The sequence below is a fragment of the Calonectris borealis genome, chromosome 6 (genome assembly GCF_964195595.1).
Source record: "Calonectris borealis chromosome 6, bCalBor7.hap1.2, whole genome shotgun sequence".
Lineage (NCBI taxonomy): Eukaryota > Metazoa > Chordata > Aves > Procellariiformes > Procellariidae > Calonectris > Calonectris borealis.
Window position 1 is genome coordinate 18,306,073 of NC_134317.1, and position 16,838 is coordinate 18,322,910.

At 47.9% G+C, this 16,838-nt stretch overlaps 1 protein-coding gene across 1 annotated transcript in view; it reads right to left on the reverse strand.

The window, feature by feature from the left end:
- CFAP65 (cilia and flagella associated protein 65) overlaps positions 1 to 16,838 on the reverse strand; it is a 34,096-nt gene that overhangs the window by 15,101 nt on the left and 2,157 nt on the right. Inside the window, exons 4-19 of the mRNA XM_075153936.1 lie at positions 16,076 to 16,242; positions 14,418 to 14,617; positions 13,605 to 13,750; positions 12,282 to 12,504; positions 11,075 to 11,340; positions 10,381 to 10,581; positions 9,582 to 9,944; positions 8,436 to 8,573; positions 7,299 to 7,544; positions 6,653 to 6,877; positions 5,824 to 5,976; positions 4,735 to 4,900; positions 2,938 to 3,066; positions 1,827 to 2,052; positions 884 to 1,012; positions 389 to 565 (exon numbers count right to left, since the gene is read on the reverse strand). Coding sequence (XP_075010037.1) covers positions 389 to 565; positions 884 to 1,012; positions 1,827 to 2,052; positions 2,938 to 3,066; positions 4,735 to 4,900; positions 5,824 to 5,976; positions 6,653 to 6,877; positions 7,299 to 7,544; positions 8,436 to 8,573; positions 9,582 to 9,944; positions 10,381 to 10,581; positions 11,075 to 11,340; positions 12,282 to 12,504; positions 13,605 to 13,750; positions 14,418 to 14,617; positions 16,076 to 16,242 — 3,155 coding nt within the window. The remainder of the gene's footprint in view (positions 1 to 388; positions 566 to 883; positions 1,013 to 1,826; positions 2,053 to 2,937; positions 3,067 to 4,734; positions 4,901 to 5,823; positions 5,977 to 6,652; positions 6,878 to 7,298; positions 7,545 to 8,435; positions 8,574 to 9,581; positions 9,945 to 10,380; positions 10,582 to 11,074; positions 11,341 to 12,281; positions 12,505 to 13,604; positions 13,751 to 14,417; positions 14,618 to 16,075; positions 16,243 to 16,838) is intronic.

A 16,838-nucleotide genomic window follows, 5' to 3' on the forward strand; every position in this document is an offset into this window, starting at 1 on the left:
TTCATACCCTCCACAGGCACACAAGGGCTAGCAGCTCTAGTTGATGACAAAAATAAGAATATCACTGTATAATCAAAACCACAGGAAGTGCAGCATCTTGTTCATTTTCCCAGCTGTCACGTCAGGGCAGACCAATGTCCCCAGCATGTCACGCTAAATGCCTCTTGCACTGCAGCGTTAAAGGACATTAACAACATTCCCCTGAGGAAGACAAGCTTTGTGGGGTCCAGAAACTGGACATGTTCAGGGACTTTTTACTTGCCCAATCTCTGCTTGGCAAGGGGCATGTGAAGCGGAAGGATTCGGCATGGCAACACAGGGGACTCTGATGGCATGTGACGTCCTGGTACGCAGCGTGAGGCTCTGAAGTACAGGTAGTTACCATCACCTGTGTGAGAGCTGGACAGATTCCTCCTGCCCTGGAAGAAGTTTCCCTGACTTTGGGGAAACACTGAAGAGCTGGTTATCCTGGATTCTCATCTGGTGCAGCTCATGGGGGCTAAACTCAGCATCCTCTGCCCAGTGCTCCATGTCCATTTTCTGATCAGAAGGAAACAAGAAGGCCCTAGGGAACCAGTCAGCTGGTCAGCAACAGGGACACACAACTTCCATGGTCATGATCAGTACATTCAGTCCAGCCAGGTTTAGCCCAGCTGGTGGACACATCACATTTCATCAGGTCTGATCTGCAGAACTCTCTGCCATTCCTTGCTTGCTTCCCCACCCAGACCCACCAACAGATCTCAGTCGCAGCTCCACAACACAAGCCGCACCTACAAAATCCACCCTATTAATTTGCAAACGTCTCACGGCCCCTGTGAGCATTTTCATATCCCCAGAGAGACCCCAGAAAGAAGGCGGAGCTCCAGCAAGCCCTGCTTACCACTCCACAGGCACCACGCCCTTGTTCGCCAGCAGGAGCATCACAAGGGTAGGCTCTGAGCCTATCGGGGCAGCCCCAAAGTTGAAATCCAGCAGGAGAGGGGTGTACACTGGAGGGATCAAGCATGTGCTGGTTACAGGAGACAAAGAAGAGATGCAATTGAGACAGGAGGAAGGGTTGGCAGGGCATGACAGAGGAAAGGGTCGTTCTACACTGGCTCTCTTCCTTAGAATTCTTCTCTGACATTATGTTGTTGGCCCTTTTAGGTGTAAGGAAGGCCTTTGGATTTTATCCATTTTTTATATATGCCTAATGAGAGTGAGTGGCATACATGGAGCTCTGAGAGTCTTGCTTATCTGAGGCGCTTTTCAGCTCCCCAGTACAATGAAGTCACTGACATACTGGAGCAGGTCCAGTGGAGGGCCACCAAGACGGCTGAGGGCCTGAGCACATTACTTACAAGGAGTGACTAAGAGACCTGGGTTTGTTCAGCCTTATGAAGCAAGGGCTCAGGGAAGGCAACTGCATAAGTTGCAACACAAGGTATTCCTATTAGATACTAGGAAAAAAAGTTTTTACCATGAAAGTGGTCAAACACTGGACTCAGATGCCCAGACAAGCTGTAGTTTCTTCATCCTTGGAGATATTCAGCATTGAACTGGACAAGGATCTGAGCAACCTGATCTAGTTGTCCCTGCTTTGAGCAAGGGGTTAGACCAGAGACTTTTAGAAGTCCATTGCAATTAAATTATTTTGTGTTCCCGCAGCTCCTTTCTAGGGAGGGTATGCAGGGAAGCGGAGGTGAGCAACTGTCTGCAGGGGCAAGGATAGAATAACAGAGTGCCACGCAGCAGTGAGCTACAAAACAAGCCAACAGCCACAGCATCTCTGTCTGGCTCGTGCGAGGGACTGAAAGATCCTCTGAGCTACCTCCTCGTCTCACCTGTGTCTTGTGGGAACTCTGTAGGTGAGCTCGCTGGGAGTTGGGTCTCGCTCCAAGTATTCATTCAGTGTGTCCAAGGAAAAGAGCCTCCAGAGGTGCAACTTGCTGATACCGCTGGCACTCCCTGCTGAACAGGCATCTGCGACGCAGAAAGTTGGGTAGACGCCTGTTGCTACGACACAGCAGAGGGGCTGCTGTTCCTCTTTTTTGCTCCCAAGATCTGTAGCTTGGGAGAGAAAGAAACACCAAAAAGTAGTCATACACCATTAAGGGGCAGCTGTCTGGCACAGCAAAATGAAGAGATGCCCTACCCAGACCAAACAAAGAAAGAACAGGACTTGTACACAGTCTTTTCTCTGGCAGCTTCTGAAAACCTCTAAACCACTGACTTCTAGTTGTACCTTGACTTCTGCATTTAGAAGTCACCAACAGACTATGAATGACATGGTTTTAAGCAGTGTATTTACACAGTTTAGTTCTGTACTATGTGAAAACCCCCTTGTTTGAGTTAAGCCTACAGCCTAATCATTTTATGAAGTCCCCCTTGTTTTCACCCTGAAAAATCATGAACAGTTGTTTATATCTTGTCTTCTCCACACTATTCATGTGGCATTGCCATTCTCCACTTTCCAAGCTGGAAACTCCTTGTCTAACTAGTCTCTTCTTGTACAAACACTGTTCCCCACCTCTGAACATCCCTGTTGCCTCTCTCCATGCCTTTTCTAGTTCAGCTGCATCCTTTCTCATACAGGGACCAATCCAGATCTACAAAAAGGACCCCAGCTGTGTAGGATTGGTTGCAAGAAGCTCTCAGAATCTCTTTCAGGACACATCATAAAAGGCCATGATATGCAGAGGGGCAGGGAATCTTATGACCACAGCAGCAGGAAACTTGGAGCTCTCCCTGTCTGTGTGTTATGGCTCAATCATATCTAACCCCAACAGGTGCAGCAAAAAGGAGACAGCACATAGGATCTGGCAATGGTGAATTGCTCAGCACAGGGATTACTTCAGGCAGGACTCATATACTGGGAACCGTGCAGCTCAGCCTGTTATGACACAGTCTACTTGGTTGGAAGAGAATGATTTTCCCAAAATACCCATCTCTCACCTGTGGGGGTGCAAATAGCATATTTGATTGACCAGGTGTAATGCAGCCGACGGGCTGGCCTGACTGATATTCGGACAAAAGCTTTTGACCTTGCGGGGATTGTCCCTCTGGACTGTTCCAGCTCTAGAGCTGTAGGAAAAAAGAGATGATATGAGCTTTCGGCATCACTGATCTCTCTTACACCCCACATGTGTTCAGCATACAGCTCCCCAAGCCCACCTGAATTCAAGCCACTGCCCCCCCATGCCTAATCATTAGGACCAGCTTCAGGTGTTGAAGTTCGGATTCCCAGACTATGACTGTAGGCAGCTCATCGGGAGTACCCAGCCTGCCTTTGGCCAGCAAAGAACAAGGAACTTCCTCAGAGGAGTTCCTCTAGAAAAGCAGCTAAGGGTTGCACTCCACCATTTTCTCTGGGAAGCTCCTTTGTTTAACTCCCTTCTCTGCTGAGAAATTGCATCTTATTTCAAGGTTCAAACTGGTCTAACTGCAGTTGTCAGGCTCTGGGTTATGCTTTTTCCAGCAAGATAGAAGAGTCACCTGTAGCAAATCCATAAGCAAAGGAGCAGATATTTCCTAGTTGTTGAGGGATCTCTTCCTTCAGCACACACATAAGATGATGTAAATCACACTCACACACAGGGTGAGAGTGTGCACACGCTGCCTGCATTGTTTCCACAGCTGCCCTCTGCACACCTGTGAACCTCCACGCAAAAGCACCTTCACATCCTTTGGTATTGTTCCACTTGAGCTACGACTCAGATAAGGGTATCAGGGGATGACAATTATCTCCGCTCTCATCTTCCACTTGGGCCAGGCAGAAGTTTCTGGTACAATCGGTACATTCCCCAACCTCAGCTACGCAAGAGTTCCTGATACAGTAAAGGGTCGCTTCACCGCCTGACTCATTACACCAAGGCCAAGGTTTAATGGGAGTTTCTGAGATCGTGGAGCAGCCCAGGAGAGGCGGGGAATGCACCACCACAGATGGGGTGGCGCGTGGTTGAATCAGCTGTTTTTAGAGCCCAGGTACCAATCCTGGTGGTGTCGATGAAATTCAATAAAAAGGAAAAATAAAAGAAATGGAAAAAAATAAAAACATTTTGCCAAGTGTAAGCACCAACACAGGATTATAATTGCCATCTTACCAGTGCTGTGCTCAGTGGCATAACTCCCTCTGACTTCTGCCTATCTTGTTTCTACATCCCAGGGTCTAGGTAGCCTCTCTACCACTGGATTGTAACGGGAGCTCATGCAGTGGAAATTCTCTCTGAAGAGACTCCTACTTTATCCTACTTAATGATATGTGCTTCAGGATGGATCTTTGAAATATAACAGCCTCCTACCCCATGAAAATGATTTTCTTCTAGTAGTAATGTAAATGTAAAAAACCCTTGCTGCTTTGATTTTGCTCAAATTTACACACATGTGTGCAAAAAATAAACTTTGAGCAAAAGTTTATTTAACTAACAGCACAGATATTTTTGATTAAGTGATGGGAACAGGAAGATACTCATGTTTCCACATAAAGATTTTGCAAAGTTAACATGACAATGAAACGTTTCTACCACTCGCACAGCACAAAACAAGCTGCTTTGCTGTACCCACCACACAGAGATTGCCTCACATCTTCTCAAGCATACTTTTACCATATAAAACACAGGTACCTTAAGGCACTTAAGGGAATCAATGCAACCTAGCCAGCAAGCAGCCCAACCTCTGAGTTCGTGCTAGAATGATTTTGCAGAAAAGAGGGGAAGGCCAAGGTCCCATCCCATGCTAATTTCCTTACAGTACCCAGTGGATCGTTGCGGACCTCCTCAGGGTCACAAGGCCCGGTGATCAGTTGTTCCACGCTGAGAATGTACTTCAAAGAACAAATCCCATCATTTAGCAGTACAACACTGCAGCTTTGCAGGTCACCAACCAGAACATTTCCAAGGTCCAGGTGCTCCTTTTGTGCCTGGAATTCAAACCCGCCGTGCAAAGGTCACTGTTACACGTCGAGTGTAGTGGTCGAGTGTAGCCACTACTTATCTCTCCACGTGCTGATCCCTTGGCACGCACAGTGCGGTGCAAAGGGCTCCCTACTTTGTGTAGGAGCTGGCATGTCCTGGGAGATGTTCTAAAAAGGCTGCAAGGGGCTCAATCTGTCCTCCAAATGCTTTCTCCTACTGTTATTTAGGCTGCTTCCTGGGTAAGATGCAGCGCATTCGGGGCTGTGAGGACACTAGCTGGCCAGCTATGCTTGGCACAAGAGCTGAGCTCTGTCTGCTGGTCCTTCCATGACTGCATTAAGAGTCCCTCTCTCTTTTGGCTAATCATCCACTCACATGCAATTTATCGTGACTAAATATCTCTAAGACCTTTCTACCCATCCGTCCAATATGATTGACAATGACTTACAAAATATTATTTTATTAGCTCTGATTCCTTAAGAAACCTGCCTGAAAATGAAGGTGTCTGCACAGATCTGCAGATAATAGGAGGAAACCTACATTGTGGCCACACAGCTTTAACACTCAGGTCCACTACACTTAGAAATTAGGCGGACAGCAGAACAAATGGAGAAGGAGAGCAGACAGAAGAGAGGAGAGAGCTGGGAGTCCCAGGGAGCCAAATGGCTTGCTCAGTTCAATCTGGAACAGAGGATTTGAGAGTGATCTCAGAGGATTCAGGCAGGTCACATTTGAACTGGCAGGACATTTACGTCATGCTGTTGCCATTAGGCTGCCAGAATCAGCTCTGTCATCTCCACTGAAAGCAATGTCTGGGAATTTTACTGTAAATCCTTATTGGTTGTCTCCAGTACAGATTGTGCAAAGAGGGGAAGCCCAAGACCCCCATCCCACCCTAGTACCCCTCCAGTGGGCCCCAGTTCCTTACCCTGATGGTGCCCAGCAGCCCCTCTCCAACAATTCGTAAGGCATAATGGACACTTTTGGGAGACACGGGGTCTGGGCTTTTCCTCCTTACAAACACCATAGCTCGCAGCAGATACTTGGTCTCCTTGTCGGGAGTAAAAGTCCACGCCTGAGCCTGAAATCACAAAAGGGAAGGAGAGCACTCGCAAGAGCTCCAGACCAGAGCCAAGCCTATACATCATAAAGGTTGCATTCAATGCACAGCCCCTTCCTCCATTGCAGCTAACCTAGTCCTCTACGGACAACTCTGGAGACAGTCTCACTTCAATCCTCCACCATCTCTGCCTGTATCAAAGGTTCATATCGGGAATGCACATTCAGATATTCAAAGCCAGGCTGTGGAGGTATGCTAGTCCTCACTACTGCCTAAAAGCACTCAGGGAATACAGTAGAAGTTTAGAACCTGAATTTACAGGTGGGAGAACAGAAGAACAACATCATAAACCCTCTCATGCTCTCATTTATCCTCCGTCTATTAACATCTCCTGGTGCACGGCAAAGTTGCTGCTGTGTTAATGCCCAGTCCCACCCAGGGTATCGTTATCTTGTGCCCGTTTAAGACCCATTTGGTCCTGTAGTCAAGGACGATGTCATCATGTTTGGGCAAATTCCCACTGCGGGAACCAGCATGACTGCAGATGCTGGCTAGCAACCCAAACTAAGACACTGACTGGTATTCGCCAATTTTGGCATTAATGATCAAATGCTTGGCACCCCTCACTTTTCTGCTCTAAACACTCCACAGCTGTATTGTAGAGAGCAAAATACAACTTGGTAGAACTTGAACTTACCATGGCTTCATAGGGCTGGAGGATCCCTGCAGTGGGGCTGACAGACAGAATCTTGCTGTTAGACTGATGGATCTTCCATGTGAAAACCATGGGTAGCCTTGTGCAGTTTTTTATGGTATACATTCGTGTAGAGGAGGTCCCTATACAGACAGGCTTGAAGTATAGATTTCCATCACCTTCTAAGAGCAAAAGAAGGGACTCCCCACAACTCTGGAGAGCAATCTCCTGTGGAATTAAGGGAAAAGTAACAGACATTAACTAGAAGTCTCAGCTACCTCTGGAGGGACCTTGCAAAGACGTTTCTCCTTCCAAGAGAGAAGCAAGAACAAACCAGGTCTGAAGGAGGAGGAGAAGGACTTTAGGTTGTGCTGTCAAGGAGGGCCCTGAGCATAGTATAGTGCATTCCAGGAGATGGAAACCTAAGGGGACAAGGGGTACAGGATGTCTGGCACCACAAGCACCTTCTATCTGCAGTGTTGACCCTGCCTTAAATGTTGAAAATATTCATTCATTCCTATTTCCAAAGGGAAAAATCCAAACTAAACATTAGGAGATATAATAGGGGTCACAGTGCAAGTCACTGTGAAAAGGGAAGACTACAAGGAAACAAAACTTTGCTCACCATCTTCTACTTCCCTCTCCTTACCTTGGTGTATCCAGGATAAGAGTTCAGCTGCAAAGGCAGGACATGCTGCTGCAAGACTGTGTTAACTGGGTGAGTGGAGAGAAAGAAAATCTGGTGGCCTCCTGGAATGATGTGTCCTGAGCAGGGCTTGACCAAAACAGAGGGACAGGCAGCTTGGTTCACACTGAAGGTTATCAAAGAGGTGCCCGTGTTCAAGAGCAGCATACTGCAGTAGGTATCAGTGTTAGGAGCCACAGGAGGAAAAGCCTGGTGGAGACAAGCAAGAAGGGTTGTTTGCACTGGGTTTAGAAAACCAGTTTAAAGAAAAAGCTTTCACTATGTTGAATTCCAGGTTCCAACAAGCACTATCCTGAGCCTATGGAGAACTGCTTCTCTTCAAGGAAAGAGAGGAAATCACCCAATCATATACAAATTATCGTCTTTTCCCTTCCACTGTGGCCCTCATCTTTCATAGGTTCATGGGACCAATGAAACTACTTTCCATTATGCAATGCTTTCTGTTCATCCAATAAATGAGCTGCTTGCTGGGGCCTGCAGTCTCTGCATGGATAGTGACCTCCTGGATGAGAATTCCAGTAGGCTGGAATTTGCTCTAGCTCATGCATATCACATACAGGCTGCATGTCCTGGACTAGCTGAGGAGATTTTCTAAGAGGTTCTCAAGACTATTCTTATTTGCTAGGGTCAGATCTCACTTTACTTCACAGGAACAATACTTTCTTGTGCTACAGAAACAGCAGGAAGGGTCAGGGAAACTTCCACTCTACCTTGCATCCACTTCTCTGCCATAAGTGTGGATTCTGCGTGCTGCCCTCCATTTGCCTAAGTGTGCAGAGTGTTTGAGGCTCCTGGGAGGGGACTAAGCACCCTTGCCAGTGCCTATGTCCACTTAAACAGAAAGGACTGAGATCCCAACAGCTTTTCTCTCAGAGTTAATCAGATGCTCAGTGCAACCTGACACACTGGAGGCTGGGGAGCTAAGGCAGGAGAAAGAGCATCCTACCTCTGTACCAAAGCAGGAGTCTCCACACCATCAGAAACCACATCTCAGGATGGTGCAATGGAAGACAAAGTAAAGACTTCAGAGGTAAACACTGAGCGTCTCTGCAAAGATCAAAACATCAATCAGTGGCACACCTTGGGGACATCCAGGAAGTATTGTGGGATGAAGTGCTCCCGTTCTGCTTCATACGTGTGCGCTCTCAGCCTGACGGTCAGGCACCAGGATGGACAGATGGTGGCATCCTCCTCAATGTTGCTGTAGTGTCTCAGCACCTGCAGGCATGCAAGGGACAGAACAGAATGTATGCGGGAAGGGAGTGTGGCAAGGTGCCTTCAAGTGCACGTACCATCACAAGCAGCAGTTTGTTTCAATGACATCCCTGGGGCTGAGGAATTGACTTTTTCAGGGAAGGCGGACTGACCGGTGCTGGATGAGGAACATGAGTGCTGCTTTCCCGAATAGCTACATTGCAGACCCAAAAGACCACCAAGTAACTTTCAAGCAGAAGGACCTATCCAAGCTATTCTGTGATACCACAGAAGTTGCCCTAGGGAAGGAAGGTCCACAGACACTCTAGTGCAGTTTGAGATACTTGCAGATGCTAAAGTTAGCACTTAACAATGAGTCACTGAAAATAATCATCTATCCTTCACCTGAGCCTAAGAAAATCCTGACTTTAAGGTTACTCCCAGATATCCTCCACACTGGCTTAGAAGGGAAAAAAATGCAAGAAAAGTAATAAACAATGTATGAAGATCTCTTTCACCTACCAGAATGTTTCTGGGTGCTAAAACTCCTGCAGTTGCAGCCTTGTGTGATATGAATCCCACATCACATGGGAGGAGAGGCTGCAGTGATATACAGTGCCCTCAGCAGCTTTACTTGTGGAAGGTCAGACACAAAAACCAAGTTACCACCCATCACCCAGGCCACAACCACCATCCTTGTGCAGGCTCCCATCTACGGTAATAGTGCGGTAATTCACAGTAAATTCCTCCTTCAGTGAGGTGTACATTACTTCACGTTCACAGGGGGTAAGAGCAAGTGTAACTGTCTATATGCATAAGCTGTGGCTTGCTTTGCTGATTTATCTTTGCCAGGACACAGGTAAAGGAGAAATTTTAACTCACCAGTGTATCAAAACAGCGGCCAAAGGAGTTAGTAAAGATGCCAGTTTGCCAAACTCAAAATAAAAGGTTCCATTTGAATTTTAACTCCACCCAAACCCTTTATCCTGCAGTCTCTTGCCAGGCCCTCTGGTCCTAGTAATTCCTACTAACCTTGTAGAAGGCAAAACCTTCCAGCTCCGCTGCATAGAGACTGTTGAGCTGAGCGGGCTGGAAAAGGACACGGAAGGCTGAAGACTTCAAAGGTGGGATGTCGCAGATTTCAGGGCTCACTCGGAAGGCACTGCTGTGGCTCGGAGTCCAAGCAACAGTGATCTTTCCTTTGGTGTGGTTGGTCACACAGAGAGGAAGCGGTTCTACCTTGTGGAGTGGCACACAGCAACCAAAATCATACTCCCTGGGGCTGACACTAACATGAGGGGGAAACAAGGCCAGGTCACTGCTTACACCATCGTAGAAATATTCAGTCATGGAATTGGCTTCAAAGTATTCCTTGGGAGGCTTGTCCTGAGGAATCTACAGGATGAAAACATCTCAGTGTGAGCAGGGGAAGTGTGCCTGTGGGAGACATGAGGCACTACAGTCCTGACTGCTTAACAAGCAAGAGGACATGCAAAATGCACTTCAGCAACAGTTCCCAGGACAGCTCAAAGTCTAGGCTTCAAGGAGGCTCCTGTTTGTAAGCCAGTCCTCAATCTGAAGCTACATGAAGCAAAAGAAGACCCCGTGATTGACTTAAAGCCAGAAAGCGGCTTAGTGGCTGAGCTTGGGTAAGACCCAACTGACGCAGGTAGTGTTGGTGTGTGCTGGGAACATTAACAGCAGAGATACTAAAGAAATCAGCCTGGCACCTGCAAGTCCTTCTAGATCTCTCTGGCCTGTGCAACAGAAGCCCAACATCTGCAGAGAACAGCATGGGAGTATCTTAGATTCCAGGGAGGGCAGTTCATACCTCGGGGGGCAGCATGAGGGCTCCCTTTTCATCCATCTGCAGCTTCCCATCCTTCAGCATCACACTCAGGATATCAGGGGGGTAGAAGGTCAGTCCCCTCACCATGTTGGTTCGGTACCAGGAGAGGTGTCTTGCCTGAAGGATGACTGGCTTAGCTATGTCTGAATGGCAGGTACCAAAAAAGTCCACATACATGGGTTCCTGGGAAAACACCAGAAAGGATTATAAGAAATAAACTGCCCTTCTGTGATTGATTTGAGAGTTACACCATCCTAGTACCTCAATTCCAAAACCATGCCTGGGTAAGGCTTAGCATCTGCAATGTTAGACTGCCATTTACTTTATGTCTTTATGGGGCCCAAGAACTTTCTTGAAACTGGAGTGAAAGTTGAAGGCATTTAGTGCACAGCTGTGCAGCTAAATTTAACTCGGAGACCTAAATAGACAAGAGCCACTGAGGATGCACCTCACCCCACCTGTAAGCATTACTGACTGTCTGTCCACATCGGCCCTCTACTGCTGGTAGGAACCTGCACCATGGGATTCTGGTCAGCAAGAATCCAGGACGGGTATCAATGCAAATGCAGTGGGAAAAGATTTCCAGGGTCTACTGAGAGAGGCCAGCCCTGGTGCGTTACATTGGAAGAGCCCTCTGAGCTATCACAGTGGTGAAACCACCCTTTGCCTCTCATACCTGATGGTGGACAAGGCACACCACTCTGCGGTGATAGCTGATGGGGTGAGCAGGTCGAAAGGTCACCTTCAGCGCTAGTGTTGTTGAGCCCTCCAAGACTCCACAGGGGCGATCCAAGGAGAAGACGCTCCCTCTGCCATCAATATCAAACTGGTAATAGGCTGGGACATCTGAGGTGTTGCTGATTTTCAGTGTCTGCATCAAACTTTCTCCAAGATTGATCCAGTCGAAGTCCACAGAATATTGGTGCAGGGACACCAAAGGACCTAGCACAACAACATGCAAAGACAGATCCTGGACCAGTCATAGCTGTTTCTGTCAACATGTCACAAGCCAGTTTGGCCAGCAGGAGCAGGGAGGTGATCGTGCCCCTGTACTCGGCACTGGTGAGGCAGCACCTCGAATACTGTGTTCAGTTTTGGGCCCCTCATGACAAGAAGGACATGGAGGTGCTGGAGCGTGTCCAGAGAAGGGCAACGAAGCTGGTGAAGGGCCTGGAGCACAAGTCTTATGAGGAGCGGCTGAGGGAACTGGGGTTGTTTAGTCTGGAGAAGAGGAGGCTGAGGGGAGACCTCATCGCGCTCTACAACTACCTGAAAGGAGGTTGTAGTGAGGTGGGTGTTGGTCTCTTCTCCCAAGTAACTAGCGATAGGACGAGAGGAAATGGCCTCAAGTTGCGCCAAGGGAGGTTTAGACTGAACATTAGGAGAAATTTCTTTACTGAAAGAGTGGTCAGGCCTTGGAACAGGCTGCCCAGGGAAGTGGTTGAGTCACCAACCCTGGAAGTATTTAAAAGACGTGTAGATGAGGCACTTAGGGACATGGTGTAGTGGGCATGGTGTGTTGGGTTGACGGTTGGACTCGATGATCTTAGAGGTCTTTTCCAACCTTAATGATTCTATGATTCTATGATTCCAGGATTCTAAGCCACTGCTGCACTTAACTGATCTTCCCAAACCATGGTCACCTCATCAGCAAACCCACCAGTCCTAGCAAATAGCTGGACATTCACTTCCAACAGTCTCAGATCTGTCTCTAGCAAGTGTAAACCTCAAATGGTGCACCAGGGACAGCTGGGATTCCAGCAGAAGGTAGAGTATACGACTGAGGGCTGCGACAGTCCCTAGTCCTTCCCCAAGCACTCGCCCTTCCCCTGTGGTGCTAAGAAGAAGACAGGAAGAAACAGGGAAGGCTTTCACTCTGGTACCTTTGCATGAGCCAACCACCTTCAGGACAGTCTGCAGGAGGCATCCAGCAGATATGATGGTGAAATAGTCAGTACTGTGCTCTCCTACGGTCTGCGGCTGAAATCGTATGCACAAGACCAGCTTCCCTTTGGCAGGGACAACACCATGAGACACATCACAGGAGAAAACATGATCTCGAAGCAGAGGGTCTTTTGCTCTTTCTATCCTACATGGTGCATCTACCTGCAAGCAGAAAAGAAATGGGTTAACAAAGAAGTCGACAGGAGCCAGCATGGCTCTGAATGCAGGACACTAATCAGTGAAGAACTGCGGTTTTCAGCAGAGCTGAACATCACCAAGAACACCAAGGCTACTGCAGCTCAGCACAGAAATGCTGTGCAAACCTCTGCAACCCTGTCCTGCTGGAGCACTGCCAGCAGCAAGCTCCCACCATACCCTCGGAAGTCAGTGGGCTGCAGCAAAACGTCCTGGTGATCTCTGGGGTTGGAGTGCCCCTCCTGGTAGGGGGAGGATGGCTCAAGGTGTCCCCAAAGGGCCAAAGTAGCCTAAGTGACTGCTGTGACCAGGAGGACAGGCAGGTAACTTATTTCCCTCCATCCATATGTCTGGGGATTTTCTTTTCACAGAAAACAAGACTGATGCTCTGACGTCTTCTTCAAAACCTTTAAAGAAGGTCCTGATCCTTGCCTGGGGATGCTGAACACCACTGCCGTGTGAATAATAAGAGTACAGCAAATGAGTATGTCTTTGCCACTCCCAAGTTGCAGAGCCTGTGAACGAGCCAGCACTGCTGTCATCCATGTCAGCAGTCTCCGAGTACATCCAACTTCTAATGGGGCTGTGGTGGGCTGAGCTGGCAAAGAGAACAAGGTGCTCAAATGCAGCCCACCTGACTTTGAGAGCAATTCACCAGGTTGCAGTCCACTGAGAAGCAGCACACCAGAAGATCAGCTGCCTGGGATACACGCATGCCAATCTGAGACTGCCACAACTGCCACACAGGGCTGATGGGCTCGTCCAGGGTGAGCAGGAGAGCTGCAGGATGTGAAGGACAATGGTGGCTGCCTGATCTGGGCGAAGCGCAGTGGGAAGCAGGTGGGAACTGCCATGCCATGCTGCAAATGGATAAATTTCTAGCACTGTAGCCGGAAGGCAAGGGTGAATGGCCTGGCTGGTAGTGGAAGGCTCATCATCTGTGTTTTATTCACACTCCCACTTGGGTTATTTTCACAGCATTAAGGGAGATACTCAAGACCACATACACCAGGGAAACATGCCAGCATGCCAACTTCTCACAAGAAGTAGTCTCCCTCTCCACATACCACGGACATGTTGAAGATTTCTACACACTTCTCCACAGTTGTCCCCACTGGCACTGATCCAAAGCACAGCACATCCTGAAACTTCCCAGGCTGTACACCTTCATGCTCTTCTTCTGTCACACTCACTCGCAGGTAGGGGTATTTGGCTGTTAAAAGGAATTATATACTGAGTTAAGAAAGAGAGGTGGACTCTCCATCCTTGGATATTCAATGCTTAACTGGACAAGCCTCTGAACAACCTCAGGTAACCCTGACGTTGGATCTACCTTCAAAGTTGACCCTGCTTTGAACCAAATAAGCTCCCTTCCAGCCCTAATTTACTAAACTCAGGACTCACATCTTTTGTTTGTCAGTGGCCATATAAGGCACTTTAGGCAAGGACTTGCTAATGAAACCATTGCTTATTCTAGCTTGCATCCAGAAAGCTTTAGAAATTTCCCCCTGGCTCTCTGTCTAGCAGGGACAGACAGGGGACACTGAGTGCAGACAAGACCAGGAGTTTCTGGAGGTTTTTGCATTGTGCCAATGAACTCATCTCATTTCTTCTCCTCTGTCAGCAGGCTCCAGAAATGCCAGTTTGGCCAAACCATGCCACAGGGCATGTTGAACCCTACTGTCTCTACTGTCTCTTCAGATCACACTTCCAAACTGACAATAGTATATTAGAGAATTTCACAGGTCACTTGCAAACCACGGGCTTCACTTGCTCATCAGAGGCTTGAGCCAACTGTGGCATAGCCTCCCTGTGGAATGCTATTCCACAGTTAGGGATGATACACATTTCTTTCAGTGTTAAATGCAAGATAGACTCACCCAGGGCTTTTAGCTGGATAGTCCTCTTTTGTTTCTCCTCACCTCCAAACCAGCATGTGGCTGCCACATCATACACCACAGCCACCTTGGGTTTGAAGACCACCTTGACCATGCACTCAGCACCTGGGTTCAGCATGCCGCAGTCAGGAATCATGTGGAAAGGGCTTGGCGTCTCCCAGGCAAACACAGTAACAAGATCGCTAGGAAATGGAGATACGTTTTAAGTAGATGAATGGATCCTTTGCTGCCTGTGCAATCACGCAGAGGATGGACCTTTCCCAATGGGTTATTCAGTTAGGATGTGAAGCAACCAATGTCGAATGGCAGAATCCCTAATGCATCTGGTCAAACACGCGATGCTGGGAAGAAATTTTTCTGTAGTCTCTGCAAATGCTCTGTTCACAGAATGAATCTTAGCTATTTAATGAATCTTAGCTATTACATCCAAGAACTTTATTAACGGCCATAAAATTTCTCAGCTTCATCATGTGACAACAAACAAATCAGCTCCAGAATGAAGTATTTGCTTTTTCTGTATCTAAATTTGCTGCTACTTAATTCCAAATGAACATTTGTTCTTCTGGTATGCCCAGGTGAGAAGAGAGGACTGAGCTGTTTTCCTAATACCTCGTTCAACTCTCCAGAACTCCCTCTGCTTGTTTGATTTGTGCAAAGAACATGACATACCACCAATTTTTTATATTTTATTGATTCCAAGCTGTGTGTTACTTACCATCCATATCCTCCACCACCCTGGACCCCTCAGTTAGCACAAATGATTTCTCTAAGGGGAGAATGAATTACTTGAAATGGTTTCTGGCTGATACCTTGCTCTGCTTAAGGTGCATGTGCCCTGTGTCCGTTCCACCCTCCTACTGCATCAGCTGACTGCTTTGGGGAGCACAAGCCATTTTCCAACTAGTAAAGGTTATTTTGTTCTCACTGTAAATCATTGGAAGTATACCTCCTTCTTACCTAGGAACTGCTTCACTGCGCTCCTTTCTACAATGCTGACTGAATTACTGTCCTTCCCTTATTAAAATAAGACAGTCTTTGGTAACTGGGAGCATAATTTGCTCCTAAATGGTAAGTCCAAGCCACAGAATACTGCCACTGCTTTGGGCAGCTCCATGAACCTAAGAGCAGGCACCGGAGAGACTCTCCAACTTCTGTATTGCCTGTCTCCAAATCAGAGAGGTCAGCTCAAGCACCATCCCAATGGCATTCCTGTGCTGAGGGAAGAGAGATCAAGTCACAGAAAGACTACAATGTTTCCAGCTGGTAGCTCATCTCTCCCTGCCCACACCAGGCAGGCTGCCTTTGATTAGCTAGAAGCCCAGGCCTGTCCTGTGGATGTGGGAACTTCTCAGTGGGACACTATCCTGGTCCTCAACTATTTGCTGTGCAGGAATGATTCTCAGCGTACGCTGGAAACAGACAGATGTGAGGTGCCAAGGCGTGCCCACAGTGAGATCCGACCTGTACTACCATTTCTGCTGCCTCTTCTGCTGTGAGCTCAGAGGAGGCAGAGGCCTGCTGCTTGTTAAGGCAGCCAGCAGATCTAATAACAACTGAAATGAGTTGCATTTATTGGAGGGTCCAGAAAGGTGGCAAAATACCTGACAAAACAGAAGGAGGGTCAGCCATGTCTCACTCACCCAATGTTGCGCACAGGGAACGTTGTCTCCGTGACATTGTGGACAGCACAGGTGGGCAACTGGACAGCAGCTGGGAAGGACAGACAGGGGCGTGGAAGCGTAGCATGCAGCGTGACAGAGAACTCACCCTCAGCCTTCTTAAAGCAGATGCTGTCTTCATACTCCCTCTGCACAGAAAAGCAAGGGAAGACAGCAGTTAGGCTCCATCTTGCAGGTACTGCAGCTCCAGCCATGAACACCCATCACCTTCACCTCTGTGAGAGCATTGGGAAAAAAACATCAGTGACAGAGGCACCAGCGGAGGCCTCTGTGCAGGAGAGAGAGCATATGAAGCACTCAAAAGGCAGGCAGTGAGTAAGGGACTCAGGCATACTCCTCACTCTGTCAAGGAACACACAAACACCCTCAGAGAGAGCAGTTGAAGACCACATTTGTTTCACCTGATTCATTTTGATGCAGATGGATTTCTTTCAGTGTTTTCAAAATCTCAATTCAGCTTAACTGAAGCGAGTACAACCCCTCCTTGAGCTCCACCAGCACAGAAATATTAGTCTTTGATTAAGTCCTTTGTCAGCTAGAGGCCTAAGCGGATAACACACAACTTAAAGATGCAGTGTTGACAGCGCTGTGTACAAATAGCCCCAGGACATCTGCTAACCAGCTAAGATAGAAGCAATTGCAAGATACGCCTTCCACGCTCCCCAGTCATCACCTCTCCTGAGTACCACTTATACAGGTAAGGAGAGACCTTGGGCACTGCAGC